This window comes from Mesitornis unicolor, unplaced genomic scaffold (assembly GCF_000695765.1).
Source record: "Mesitornis unicolor isolate BGI_N332 unplaced genomic scaffold, ASM69576v1 scaffold6767, whole genome shotgun sequence".
In the NCBI taxonomy this organism is placed as follows: domain Eukaryota; kingdom Metazoa; phylum Chordata; class Aves; order Mesitornithiformes; family Mesitornithidae; genus Mesitornis; species Mesitornis unicolor.
This window is the reverse complement of record NW_010195628.1, coordinates 2,264-17,699: the sequence shown is the minus strand read 5'-3', so window position 1 is coordinate 17,699 and position 15,436 is coordinate 2,264. Positions and strand designations below refer to the sequence as shown.

General features: G+C 43.8%; 1 protein-coding gene across 1 annotated transcript; it reads right to left on the bottom strand.

The window, feature by feature from the left end:
- Window positions 1-4,029: 4,029 nt before the first annotated feature.
- DOLPP1 (dolichyldiphosphatase 1) lies at window positions 4,030-10,758 on the bottom strand. The gene is made up of 7 exons (XM_010188185.1): window positions 10,654-10,758; window positions 8,996-9,080; window positions 8,636-8,735; window positions 7,711-7,809; window positions 6,277-6,405; window positions 5,402-5,491; window positions 4,030-4,940 (listed from the first exon to the last, which is right to left on the bottom strand). Exons 3-7 carry the CDS (start codon window positions 8,701-8,703, stop codon window positions 4,904-4,906), a joined length of 423 nt encoding a protein of 140 aa, XP_010186487.1. The 5' UTR covers window positions 8,704-8,735; window positions 8,996-9,080; window positions 10,654-10,758; the 3' UTR covers window positions 4,030-4,903.
- Between the last annotated feature and the right edge of the window lie 4,678 nt (window positions 10,759-15,436).

Genomic DNA, 15,436 nt, shown 5'->3' with positions numbered 1-15,436 from the left:
AGCCAAAGAAAAGAACAGAATCACCCTTCTTTCACATCACTCTGCTTTAACAAGGCAGAAAATCTTGGGAAGCAGAAATAAAGCTGAGAACGTGAAGGCTTTGCAGATGTTTATGCACTGTGGCCGCCATTCTTCCTGCAGTACCAGTACTGTACCTTTTCTGCCACTCTTGGGAGATTTTTCTTACTGCAGCGTTACTCAGATTTGTGCCAACTCTATTCTGTGAGAGAATGATCTCACGATAGTGTTTTCATGGTCAGCTGACAAACTTGAGACAGTAAAAGATTCTACATAAACATTAACATACAATTGTAGCGTAGGAATTTTTGTAAGCACTACCTCCAGTGAATCTGCCAGAATCCAAGCTCCTGACTATACTTTTATTTAGTAAAACCATACGGCAACGAAGAATTCTAGCACTATTTCTGCAACAGGAATTTAATATTTAAATTGCATACCCTCCAAGATGTGGCCACTGGGACATCACCATAACCAAGAAGCATTAGGAGTCTGATGGCCTGTTTTGTTAACAGGGAGATATTTGATCGTAATTGCTACTTTTCTGATCACAGAGCAACAAGAGACATGATCAAAGTGCCTTAGAGAACCTATGAAGAAATTTGCACTAAACCTATTTAAAAGCTAAAGAAAAAAATTAGCATTCTAATTTGCTTCTTGAAAGACACAAGCCAACACTACTGCATTTTTTCCTAGAAGGATGTTACTTCAAAGCTTCTGTCTTACACCTAAATAAACCTTAAAAAAGAAATATTAACTGAAACTCACCTGCACAGCCAGTGATTGTATGAACTGCCACTTTCACATCATCTACATGGATTTAGTTGATCTTTTAGAAGAATCCTGAATGGAGTGAGAAAGTCTAAAGGAAAAAAAACAATAGCAGCACTACAAACCTGCAAGCACACATCCCTGCTCTGTTGACACCTCTTGAATGAGACTGAAAACTGCAAGAGGATACTCGGTATTATCACAGTGTACGTGATTGTGTAAATACTGCATAAAAGACTACACCCTGCTGGAATAAGATCTGGGTTTGTGGAGCCTTTTACATTGCAAAAAACACTCATTTTGCCAAAGTAATCCTCTCCTTGTACTGAATAAGCCCCTGTTGCTAAGGGATGAGTTATTTTTCCCTGTCTACAATGCCTTCAGCCACTGATGCTACAGCATAGCCACTTAAGTATTTGAGGCTGTCCCTTTTCTACTTCTGTCTCATCAAAAGGGAAGGCTCTCAAAGGAAAGTGCCTATTAAAGATTAAGCAGAAGTATGTGCTGCTGTGACTGCATCTCAGATGATAGGATTGATCTATTCCGGATCTAAATCTGGACAGCCCACTGGCTTCAGCAGAGTACAGCTGCAAGAAGCAGGCTATCGCATCGACCAAGATACAAGATTCATAAACAACTTAATGCATCATTAATGATATACAGAGCTGAAATGCAGATGAACAAAGCTGATTTTTAAAGTGCTTGAAAGGACACTAAAATCAATACAGAATTTTTCCTTTAAAAAGTCTTTTCTTAGTGTACAAGTTCCAAAATGTGATGTCCTCATTTGTACCTTTTGGGTTTTTTTTCAGTGTCAACTTACTGCCTGCTGTTCTCCTCCCTGTTTCTGATTGTTTTATCAGATGTCCATTGTCTTAAAGGCACATTAAGTACAAGAAACTTAAGTTCCAAAAAAACCTACTGATTTGGAGCAAATAATTTAAGACATGCATAGACTGAAAATATTCAGATAACTCTTGGGGTATGAGTGCAATTTATGACACAGCCTGGTAGTGTTGCATGCTTTGCTGGTTAGCTGTGTTAAATACTGTTTTGGTAGTGTAATCCGTGTTGTGCAAAGTTCTGAAATGTTCTTTGAATAAACTGAAACACAATAAAAAGTTAAGTGCTACAAAAAGGCTTAAGTCTCCTCAAACACTGCAGAAGCTACATAACTACCCTTATGGGAGGATGTTCGTGTGGGGACAGCAAGAACAGTGAACCACAGCATTCTGTCACCTTCCTTTTATTGTCTTAGTATCCCCATCCAACCCCCTTGAGTACAGGGGAGGAAGAGAAAGCATCTGCTTGCAAAGCCACACATTCCAAAGAAAATATTCCATTTCAGAAAACTAGGGGCAGGAGACTTCGTACAAGTGTAGGATAATAAGGCAGAGCTCGAATCTTTTTCCTGCACAGCACCATTTTGTTAAGAAAATCCATGGGATCACTAAGGAATTTCTACTATATCAAGTATTGCAAAGATTTCTGGAAAGGTACAGCAAAAGTAGGCAGAAGATGCAGATTACAAACAACTCACAGAGAACATAGGAGAGTTTATTACAGTGTCTTACAAGAGCTCTTCTTCCTTTCCCTTACTCCTAAGAATTACTGTAGGAAGCTTGGGTTTGAAGGCAACATGAAGTGGAACAGCTTTATACACTACACTGCTCTCCACAAGGAGGTGAGACCTCTTCCCTATGCTCTAGCTCTCAACAGGTGCTTCCACACACAATTTTTCCAGCAGTCTGTCGTGACAGCTTAAGAGAGGCTAGGGAAGTGCTGGCCACTCCTGAAGCAATCCATTCTTCCAGCCTTGTCCTTGGGGAAGAGTTCTGATCTCCCCTTTGGCTTTGTATCTCTTGTAAGTTGACTTACAAAGAGAAAAGAACTGATTTTGCAAGAAGTAAGTGATTAGGACCAGCTTCCAAGCTGAAACATGCGCTGCTACCACATCACGTGGCCTGTCTGCTGTCCTGTCTCATTTTAATAGACCTGTTCTAAGATCAAGTGTCCTTCAAAAGCTGCAAGCTGCCTCCATTCTGATGCACCTTCAAAGCAGATCCAGTGTTCAGGTCCTTCAGATGTTAACAGGATTGGTCATGTTATGCAAATACTAAACAGTATTAAAAAATATTTGCTGGAACAACTGAAAACAGTTAGTTCACTACCCATAGCTACTTAGACACAGACATTTAAACAGCCTTCATTCCTGATCTCCTAGATTAGGTTCGCTGCTCTCTGCAGTTAACACTCTGGTTATCCAACAGTTTCTACAGCAGCTCCCACTCCATATGAACACACAAACTCCTATGGCAACAGGCACAGATGAAAACTTAAAAAATTAAAAATAATCAAAATCAAGATGAGCAGAACCACATCTCACTTCAAGGAGCTTTATAATGCAGGAGTCTGATTAAAGTGGAGATAGTAAAACAGGCAGCAAGACCAAGATGCGACAGTCATTTTACCTCTGCTCATATGACTGCATCGAAGGCACACCGATGACCTTTGAGCGAGTTCAGAAGCTGTCCTTTATCTGTGAAAGTTCAAGTCAATTGTGCTTTGAATAAATACTTCTCTGTAGATACACTTGAACTGCTGCATCATATACTAGAAATACAGAAAGTGTCCATGCACAGCCCTGAAGCACTTTGAGTATAGCCCTTGCCAGGTTAACTCATGGGTCACAGAAGTCGGAGGCATCACCAGCACACACAGATGGCAGGCACACTCCCACAGAGACACAGCATCCAGAGAGCAGGCTGCCCAAACGAAGGACTGCAATGGAAGAAGGATGGAAAGCAAAACTTGCTTTGTAGGAGTTCAGCATTCAAGATCACTACTGCAGAACCCTGACCAAACCACTGCAAACTGGCAGGAGTCTCTGCTAGGATAAGCTCGCTACTGGAGTTCATGGTTGGATTCTGACAGGACTCTTCGAGAAATAATTCAGACAAGCAGCTGACCTAGTTATTAGTCACTCGCCTTATTATTCATTTATGGTTGTCACTTTGTTCATTCTTAAAGATCCCTCTCTTGAGCTTTAACAGAAAAACAAAAATGAAAAAAAAATCCAGTGCTTAAGACAGAGACTAGCAACTGAATTTTGTAAGGCCTTGGGCTGACTCTTCGTGGAGCACAGCACTGCTTGTAACCGATGGGCTTTCCAGTGCCATCGGTAGCACGCTCAGTACAACAGAAGCTGTACAGATCACAGCAACCCTGAGGTAATAAAAGTATAAAGGAAGAGATGGAATAAACGTGAGATATGTATGTTACCTTGCCACCTAGAAGAGATTCTCAGAAAGACACTTGCTAATTACACAACAGGAGCAGCAGTGGAAAAAAAAAAAGTCAGTATATTTCGGTTTTTCCTTTGTTTTACACACACTCTCCTTAATGGTGTCCATGCAGGCCTCCCTGCAGAACCGTCACTAGTGTTAAAAATCAGCTCTTCAGTCTCTCTTTCTATCTGTACAAAGTGCAGTTGGAATTGATTTTGATCTCCCAAACTGGTTGCAGAAAGAGAAGAAAGCCTTTCTCTCCCTTCTGCCTAAATCACCCCATCCTAGTTCCCCTCCCTCCTAAGAGGTTTTTAAAAATTAAAAGCCCTAATTAAGCATGATCAACTTGAGATTAGTTCTGTCATCTTCTTCCAAAAAGAAAAACCCAAACAAAAAGCAAAACCAAAACACACAATCAATGCCTCACCCACCCAAAAACAATAGTTCCATTTAAAAAAATAAATAAATAGTGTGTATATTTCATGCTGAGAAAAAAAAAAAGTCACAGAAAGGATTCATTTTTGGTTTTCCCTCCCCCAAACACGACACCAGGCATTTTCTCCCCCCATCCCCTGACGTAGACATGATGGTACATTCCAACCGGCAATGTGCATCTGTGTTGAAAATGAGTTCCTACTCCTGCACAGTCCCACATGCATCAGGGAGCATCCAGCTAGCTGCTAAAGCAGAGCAAAGGCTTTCAGGTTTTGGGTATGGTCCCTGCCTGTTCCTTTGGTCCGTCTGTTAAAAGGCTCCTTGCTGCTCCCAGGTCTCTGCTCTTGTCTGTCTCCATTAAAACGTGCACTCTGGTCCCCACACTTCTCAAGTCACTGGAGCTTCGTACCCAGCTTGCGCTGTCTGTTTCTGCAACGGCAACACAGAGGGTGGGGTGAGAGAGGTGGCCCCTAACCTGTCACAGGGTGATATGGCAAACCAGGGGGCAAAAGGTAGCAGGATTAAAGTAAGGCTCTGCTTAGCTCCCTGTAAAAATAAAGCTGCCCCCTCCACGTTCTACAAGATCAGCCCCTCCTCCTCTTTACAGTCCTAGAACATCCACCCTGTCCCAAGTGTGCAAAGCTCACATACGGGTGCAAGGTTATAAACGGGCTGGCGAGCTGAAATACTCTTTAAATAAAACATTCTTTAATCCCAGACACTCCCCAACAGACTCAACTTCCAGATGCAGTAGTTAACCCACAGCCTGGGATTTCTTTACTCTGCACTATTCTACCCACAGCAGCTAACTACACATTAGAAAGCAAATTAATAATGTATCTGACAAGTCAAACCAGCTACAGCTCTTCCCCCCAGCTCAGATCACTTACCTTGCCTCTGCTCTCGTGACTGTGTATTCAAACCACAGGATGTTAGGGATGAGGCTGGTATCTCGGATTAAAAAGAACTCTGAAATTGGCCTGGAAAGGGACAAGGTGGTGGAAAGGGGAAAATAATTAGGACTTTAACTCCACCACAAATTTGATCAAAATAAAGAGAAAAAATAGCAGAAACACTCTTCCAGACTTAACATTGCTGTTCTATTACCCTTCAGTCTGGGAAAGGGGCTCCTCGTCAAAGTTAACCTTCAAAAAAGACCTAATTTTTCCATTTCCTTATACAATGTTTCCAGACAATATTACATTTAAATGGCTTTGCAGTTTCACTAGGTCATCAGACACCGATTAAGAAAGGTCTGTTCTGCTTGAATTTCTTCTCCAGCACTCTGCCACACCTCACCACTTTAGCAGGGCTCTACAAACATAACTGTTTCTTTAACTTCCTCTCCCCGCCACCCATGAGAGGCAAGGACGTGTGATCCTTTGTATAAGCATGCACAAGAAGACAGGGAGGAACAAGTAGGTTACACAACAGTCAGTATGGAAAACTGGAACAGAACCCAGGAATTCTCATTGCTCACATCTGTAACTTAGGCAGTTCATAGAAGTTCAAGCAGCCCATTTACAGCCAGGGTTTGCACAGCTACAACTAAAATTTCAGAGGCTGAAGTATCTTTACATTTGTTTTGCTTCAGATGCAAGGTACAATTTTTACACCAATTCATTAGTAAAACTGTATTTTGCCAGGGAATTCTGCCACACCTGTGTTACCAGCTCATTGCAAAGGGCTCAATTAATGAGCAAAACAGCAACACACAAAATGCAGACATGCAGGAATAAAACCTCCGCAGCATAAAGAGACTTACCACGCAGCTATCCTTGGGAAGAGGGGCGTTAATATCTCCTGTGTGAAGGCAAACCAGGCTATGGCCATAATGCTTCCTGCCACACCTCCATATAAGACTTGGCTCCAGGTGTGGTAAAGCAAATAAACCCTGCAGTGGAAGAGAAGAGTCACCAGACAGGCTTTAGAACAGGAGGCGGCACCACTCAAGGCTGATGCTTCACTGGACCCTCAGACGTTCTGAACAAGTTATCCTCCAGATGTTAAAAGTGAGTATCTTTTTTTCAGTAAAAAGCTAGCAAAGAAGTGGGAAAAAAAACTGAAAAACATCTTCCCTGCTACTGCAGCTTCAGCACAGAGTGGTTCCAGTTTGAGCTTAACTCAATAACCCTCCACGTTCGTCTTCACCTATCTTTGGATTAGCTCAGGAACCACTGCTGTTGGTTCCCAGAGACACTTTCGCAAAGCCAGTAACAGGACGAGGCCCCTCCAAGCCACCAAAGCTGGGGCTTAAAGGCTTTTAAAAACACAGACAGCACTTTTGTTATGATTTTGCTGCTCTCAAGCATCCTTACAGTGATCGCGGCTGTTCAGAAAGCTGCACTAACGGTCTGTTAAGTTATCCATGCACACAAGCTACATAAGTCACATTCAGAGTTATTTTCACCCATTTATCATAATGCCATTCAGGTCATCTTATCTGACCCTCTGCCTAGCACAGGGCAATGAATTTCCTAAAGTTAATTTTTAATTTAATTAGACTGTGTCTCTCTTATGAAAGCGTCCTGTCAGAATTTAAAAAACAAGCAAACAAAAACAAGCACTAACAAGGAATCAGCTCTAGTGTACAGCCAACAGGTAATTACTTTCCTGTGGAAAATATGGCCTTATTTATAGTCTGGATTTGTCTGGTTTCCAATCATTTGAGCTCATTTTATGTGTGTAGATTTATTTATTTTTTTTAATCTACTAAAGGGAAAAAACCATTATCAGTTTCGTTTTCTTCATTCATCTTAATACAACTAAATCTTGCAATCCAAACAGCTATAAATGTTCTTATTAACCAATGCTCAAGCAAAACAATCAGACTGATCAACTGTAGCAATCCACATGCTGCAGACGCCGGTGTGCCAAGGCATGGTGCAATGCGCTCATGATTAGTGCTGGAAAGAGGGCGAGGCGGTGAGGCTGGAGCATGGCAATGGAGCTGACAGGGATTTGGTAGAGGCTCAGCTGATCCTGGGTTTGACAAATGCTTCTGTGAAGCACCACACATGTAGCACCTTTGCTTATTTGAAGGGTCTCATGGCAACGCAGCAACTTCCGCAAAGCTCTGGCTCGTACAACGCAGTCGTCGAGAATTAGATCAGAAATGCAGGATAAGGAACAACAGGTCTGCTGGCTGCTGAAGGCCACAGAACTGTATGAGAGCATAAGACAAACAATTGCTCCATACCTACTATATGAGACTAGCAAAGCCACTGTGACGAGGCAGATGGACAGCACATGTCGCCATAGTAAATCCAGAAACCTTGCATTGTTTGTTTGGTGCATTCTGAAAGAGATGGAGAGCCATTAGCACAGTGGCAGGGAGCTGAGCAGTCCTTATCTCTGTTCTCACTATCTCTGAAACCCTAGGAAAGCTCTACTCCAGTGGGGTCACGGGCAGCTCGATACCATCCCAGCAGCAATTTGTCCCACTGGCAGCAGTTAAAGAGAAGCCAGAAAGCCACGGTTCTCTGTGTCTCCAACTGTTAACAGGGGTTGCTGTGATGGAAGGCAGAATGCTCACAATTACTGCAACTGATGTGAAAGGCACATGCTGAGCATATGCAACAAGGAGCCAAGACATCAAAGTCCCTCCGTCACCCACAAAGCCAGGAGGAAGTGTGAGTTTTGTCTTCCTCCACACGTGGAGCCACAAGACAGAGCCATGCCCCAGCGAGAATTTCAGAAAAGCACAGCACAGCATATAAAACCAGTACTTGGTAAGGGAGATGGACTAAAAGGTCATGCAAGTGGGCAACAGGTATTACCTAAAAGACTGCAGACAACCCCACTGACAAAACTGAGTAGACACATGAGAAAGCAGCTCTTCCTTCCACCTCCCTATCCCCCCCTCTTCCCTCATACTGGTGGATCATCACAGCTTAGAAAAAGCACATCAGGCCCACCCCTACCCTTCAGTTTTCAGCAATGGTAACCACAGTCCTACATTCAGATGGAGACAGACATGCTTCATCCACCCTAGCCACAGCAAACTGTGCAGTTCCTCAGACTTAATTCCATCCTGCCACCAAAGTGGCACACAGCAGCAAGGGAGCCATCTATTTCAGGTGTTTCAACATGTTAACAGCCAAAACCTGACATTGAATTTTTACCTTAAATAAAGGAACAGAAAGGAATAGACAGAGAAAAACCACATGAATTGGGAGTGGCTGGACGGCATCCCATATTTTGTGGTCACTGTTGAATGGGCTTCTGGGAAGAGAAGAAGAAAGAGTATGGTCAAGGTGTACTCTGTACACAGCAGCTGGAACGCTCCAGATGTGAAGCCAGACCACTCTGCTGGAGTGTGTGCACGTGAGTTCACAGGACACGTCTGCTCAGATGGCTCTGCCAGCCTTCTTACACCCAAACACTCAAAGCCAACACGAGGGAAAGCACCCTCTAACCCCACCCCAGTTAGCATTCCACTCAAACCTCAACCAACACCACGACTCCAATGGGCCATACCATACCTTCACAGGGCCGAGGCTCCCGGATTACATTTTTTATTAACCAGTTCACTCCCTCGTTGAACGCCAGCCCTCCCAAGAAAGAGATCTGTGAAGACAAGACAACTGTGTCATCCCACCTAAAAGATCCACCTACTTACCAGGCTCTCTGCTGACAAAACCCCAACTGTATGTTTCTAATTTTCTTTTTTGACTACTAGAGTTAAAATCAATGGCTTCAAAATTCTCTACCTGAGGGACAAAAGCGTTTCTGTTTCTGTCCACTTTGTGTATTTGGCAACACATTGTGTATATGCAGTTCTTCAGCAGATGATACACAAAGAGAGACAGCAATCGCACTGGCGTACTTCCACCAGGAAGTGTAAAAAGTGACATTTTTTAATAGGGCCGGTTTTAAGGGGTTGTCTTTCCTCAGCGACCAACAGGGGGAGTGCACACACCATTATTTGGGTAAATAACTTCAAAAAGGTGACTTGTTAGGCTTTCTGGCTTCTCCCTCTATGAATACTTTAATCTTGAAGTTGCTGTCTTCAGTCTAAAATGAAGTCACATTCTGGACTGAGCCAAAACGGTAGCATTTATTTTCACTCCTTATTTCAGACTACCATACACCTCCCCTAAACTAGCCCTGCTGCTGTGATCAAATTCCCAGCTGGTGATCATACTCTGCCTCCTTAACTCGCAGTCCCATTCCAGATGATGAAGCTATTTTTCTCTCTATGTCCTGAGCTCCGGGTCAGGCTGTCGCAAGCCAGCTCGCGTCTCTCTCCAGCCCAACAGTGACTTCCCACGCAAAGAACTGGGAATCCACCTCAACATTTGCCAAGTTACTGACACCTAACAAGCCCCCATATTAAAAAACCATGCATTTGTGCAATAGTTACTCTAGGTTATCCTCTTTTTTGGGTCAAGAATAAACCTTTGGGTTGCCAAAAATTAACAGCTGCCTCTCCTAGCTATCATCAGCTTAAGAACCTGTAAGTCCCATTCCCTTGAGCCACTGGTTCCCACGACACCATGGCCCTATACTAGAAATCTGCTGCCAAAATCCTTTCCCAGGCCTCATTTTATCTGTTTACTGAGGGAAAATGTTACAAGTGGTTTATACCTCCTAAAAGGAATTAATCCATGACAGATTCCCAACTACCTGTCAGAGCAGACAGAAAGCACTATGTATTACAAAGAAGTCCCTTTTTTTGCTCAGTTGGTCAGAAGAAAGTCTCTTCTGTCCCTGGTACACATCTGGGAAGTGGCCCTTACAGACAGATCCACTCCCCTGGGATTCTGTAAGTTCAAAGAAAGCACATCCTACCGAGTTACAGACATCACCTCCTGTATGTGCTGCCCATCTTGCAGGAATCTACTATGATACTACTGGATCTTGGGAGCATTCCCACTCTGCTATAGCATTCTTCAGTTCCTCAGACATCTCCCTCCATCTTTTTGGACAGATAATGCCCAAAACATACCACAGAGTAACAGAAAAGTCAGTGCTAAGTGTTAAGGTGCTAAGTGTCTCCTGCTGTTTTTTGACAGGATGATCACCTTACCTAAGCTTGTTCTTTAAAGAGAGAAAAAGAAGTGTGAATACAGGAGTACCAGGTGACAAAGGAAAATACTTCTGTCATAAGGAGAAGCTGGGAAGGCAGAGAAGGACTCACCGTGTGAAGCTCTCTCTTGAATATGATGAGTGTTACAAAGCCAACAATAATGAATATCGGACCAAGACTCAAATAAGCTAAAAGCTGACCAGAGAAATCACCTAGGGAAACAAAGAAGAGAAACAAATCAGTTTGAACCTCACAGGTACTGTCACCAGAGCAAGGGTCAGTTGGTGCCCTGAATCACTGAGAGCAGAGGGGCAAACTCAGCACTGCAGTAAATCTCCATTTTGCAGACTCCTGCTCCAGCCCAGGAGGAGCCGAGGCAAGGAAGACAGCAGTGCTCACATGCAGGTTCAAAAGCAGGGATGAGAGGAGTTTGGCATCACTCAGCAGAGATTACTGCCAGCCAATTTACAACAATGACCACGGGTGTGGGCCCAGAGTCACTTTAATCCAACATAAGCACTGGCTGCTGCAAAAGAGGCAGCGTCTTTCCCTCCTCCTCATTCATATTGCCTGCCTCTGCCAGCAATTACCAGCAAACACTCCCCAAACAAATCCTTTCCCACTCCCTTACTAAAATGGGTTAGTTTTCAGATGGATCAGCTCCTTAATCTGTCTCACCATGTGTCTGCACGAACGCTTGCATTAGCAAAATGGGGAGGAAATAAATAGCTAAACATACCGGGAGATAAAGGGAAAAAAGAGAGACCGCTTTTTAACCAGTGGCCCACTTGTATCACACAGAAGTGACTTTGGGCTTCCACCTCAAATAGCTAACAGTCCAGTCATCCCCCAGGGAGAACTGGGGAGTAGCAATGGGACCTCAGAAGAGGTCCTAAGGCACCTTAAAACCTTTATCCTGAACTATCACAGATACAGGAGTAGGCAAAAAACAGTAAAGAAGCGCTACACATTTTGACCTAAGTTTCTCTTGCCTCTGTTTTGTAGGGACACCTACAAAAGTGTTTGGAGAGAAGATATCAGCATGAACTCCAAGGAAAGAGTAATTTTGCTCCAAGATCAGCAACTCACAGCAGGAGCACAAGAACGACCCGCCAGAGAATCTCTAAAGACAGCAGTCGCTGCAAAACTACAATGAACACAGCGAGCAGCTCGAGACAGAGACATCCTCAGCTGGTTCCCAGAGACTGGATCTGCTCCATCCCATCACCAAACACTGAAGGATCAGCCCTCACATAAATTTATCTTTCCTCCCTCCTCTCAAAAGGAAACAGGATGCCTCTGCAAGGCTGAGCATTGGACTCATTCCTAGATCGATTCCACTGCAAGATACTGAGTTTCCCCAGCCCACGCACCCACATTTTAAAACAGCGCTTGGCAAAATGGACTTTAACATCAGCTCCGAGTACTGCAACTGGGAAAAAAAAGTCACTGCGCTGCTACAAAGTTCACGCTGCTGATGCTATTGCCACGTATTTGTGGTTACGTCAGGTACAGTGCACAGGTCCCTCTTGAATTCCAGACATTGGGTTAGACTTGGGAACCAGCAACACCAACTGCAAGGTTGACTTGCAGGGGTTTTAGTTTGCAACACCAGTGAAATCAGGGAGAGCTGGAGGACAAAACCCCCAAGAATATTGGGTTTTTCACTGGACTGAGGCTCTGTTTTGGTTTTAACTTGAAAAGCGTTAGAAGATGCTGAAATTGAAACTTCTCTTGCACCATAGGACAGGTCAGCCTTGCATCAGGTGGGTTCCAACTGCTCCCAGAGCAGAGGAGCAATGTATCACGGTAATGCAAAGTGGATGCAGGTGACGGTATCGGTTACCTGGCAATGGAGAATCAAGCCCCTTATGGTTTTACATAACTCACAAAGTTAATCCTGTCTTAAATGATGAGGGAATTAATGAGACAAGCCACCAAAGAATCAAAACTACACCAAAAGCCTTAGGAATACTTTCCAAGTTTCATTTCTAGTGTTACCAACTGCAGATAGCTCCTCAGCAAGGAGCCACCATGCTTCAGGTCATCGACTCTGTCAATTCATGGTACGTACAGGCTTAGCACTTCAAGACTAAAGCCATAATTCTGTCAAGAAAAGCAAACCAGATTATTTATCTTCTCAGGAGGGTTCTATTTCTTGTGCAGATGGTGGAAGAATACTTAAGGAAGTAGTCTTTTAATTTAAATAGCATCACAGGATCAAACACAGGATCCTCAGTTATGGTCTGTGATAACACACCCAATAAATCAAGCCATCCAGATTTCAACAGCGCACAACCCACACTCGAACCTGAGGCGGAGAACCAGAAATCATCGCTCCCAGATGCTGCCTGCAGGCAGAGCACCAAGTCCTTTACTCTGACAATCTTAACTCTTCACACAATAGCTCCCCAAACCTTTCAACTGCCCCTTTAAAACACAGCAGGGACAGCATTAACAATATTTCATATTGCTGTGGGTAACAGCAGTCAAACAGAGTCACGTTCTGAAGCCACTCTGTAAAGAGCTGTGCGCTGACCGAAGGCACCACTGTTGCTGTGCCCTGGGAGCTACACCAGAACTCACTCACTAACGCCATCACAAATGCACTCTCTAGATGAGCGGTTTAAGGCAGAGCTGCACTAACCAAACCACCTCCGAAATGACTCGAAATCCCCAGTGAAGAAAGCAAAGCGAGCTCCCAAGAGAAAGGGCAGCGCTGGTCACCGCACAGTGCTGCCGGGGCCTCGGAGCAGGATCGCTTGTGTCACTCCTATCTGCTCTCACACTCCAGGGCGCCCAGAGACTTCTTCCCAGGGAAAGGGGAATTGCTTGAGAGCCGACAGTTTGAAGTCCAGTTCCAGCAAGCAGGGCCCTACCACCTCTTTTTAAAAATTAATTTTTCTTCATTTGACTAAACTTACGAATTTTAAAGCAATTCCTGCAACCAGTAAGAACAGAGCCCACCAAAACCTCTGGAAAAATGCAAAAGAAAAATAGTTTAGGGTTTTATTGTTTGGTTTTGGTTTTTTTTGAAGTCCAGCCTTCCCTGGACATCATTTGGAGCTCAAGATGCAAAAATAAAGAACCCAAATACCTCATTTTTAGGCATCCAAAGATAAATAGGTGAAACACTATTCATAGCTCAGAAGCACGCTGTATTTTCAGCCTTCATTCAGCGTCTACTTCTGCTCCAATTCAACATTTTACCCAGCATTCTTTCAGTGGAAATATCCAAGCTTTACCACATTAGCTTAACCTGTATATAAATGTAAAAATATGAATCAACAGCACCCTAACCACATCCTACCGCAAAATCTAGCTTTACCACCGCCACCACTGCTTCCTATTGAAGCATCTATTTGTGGCACTGCTGCTGGTCGTCTGGGCTCGACTAAATGCATGTGTGCAAGCTGCACAGCCAACACGCAGTGTGTGTGTGTGTCATATGCATTTACACCAGTAAATATTCATGATGGGTCGTCATTTCCTCTCCTTGCGCATATCCTGATATCACAAGCTGTGTGACAGTAAAAACACCTTCAAGGGGCTTTAAATCATGGCATAAAAGGCATGCATCAGACATGAAACTTCTGCAGGAAGATTAAACATAAAACCCAGCATTAAAGAAGCCAAACACCAGAGCGGTATCCGCTTCTTTCAATAGATATCACTCAGCTACAAAATGAACCCCAACTGGCGAGCTACCACCCCACACAGAAATCACAGCAGCAAGGGTTAGCAGAACAAGCGTTCCTGTAGGAGCCACACACGCCGATACCAAACAGCACAGAGCAGAAGTGCACACACAGCACGAGCACCCTTGCTCCGAAGCACCTCGTCACCGTTGATTCTGCACGCTTGCCTCTCCAGCTCGGCCTGACTGGAGCAAACACCCTTCACGAGTGAGCAAACAGGCAGATTCGCTGTCATTCTGCAGAGAAAGGGTCTGGCACGCCAGGTTTCTCTCCTTAAAAATCTGCCCAATGTGAGAAAAGGAGCTGCAGAAAGTCCAGAGCTTTAAGAATCCCAGCTGCACTGAAGAGAGGGTTTTTTTCCTTTTCTCCAAATAATAATAAAAAACCCAAACAAATCAGGAACTCAGTGTTTCTCCAGTGAAACTCACCCTACAGACAGGAAGTCCCTGAAGATGAGTTTTAAGTCTGCAACACAAAGTCATCCCATGCAAAGCAATGCACACAGGAAAAAACAACCCTAATTATACACACAACGTAACAGGATTTAGTTCAGCTGTTATCAAACAAAAAACCCTTAGGCTTCATGTGAGCCGATACCTTCAGAGTAGTACCCAATCCTCTGCAGCAGTCAAAAAGGCAGGAAGAACGTTTCTAAGAGTAAAACAAAAAGTTAATGTTGCAGCACTACAAAAATTTATTATGTGATTCTGGTGTCACCATCTAAAAAGGGACAGCAAACGCAGGAAAGGCAAATAGAAAGGGGGCAAAGATAACAGGCATGAAAGTGCAGCCACTCAGAAAATACTGAGTAACTCAGATTTCCATGTGGGGAAAAAAAAACCAGAGGATACAACCGTTCTACGAAAACAGGAATGATACGAAGAAATGGACAGCGAGTATTTGTTACCTCTCACTGCACAGGAGGTAGTGATGCTCACATTACTGGCAGTGGGTTTAAAAGCAGAAAAGAACAACCAACCACACCAAGTTACGAAGCTCTATGTCAAAGATACTGTGAGACCCAATGTGGAAATGAGTTCAAAGAGCAACCAGACGTATTCAGAGCATGGCTCTTACACATCCATCGCAGGACGTGACAATCCTGACGCAATCATCAGCTGGTTACTGGAAAAGCGCACAAAAGGAGGACCGTACCTGCCCACCTGCCCACAACCCAACGCTACACCAGATCCTTC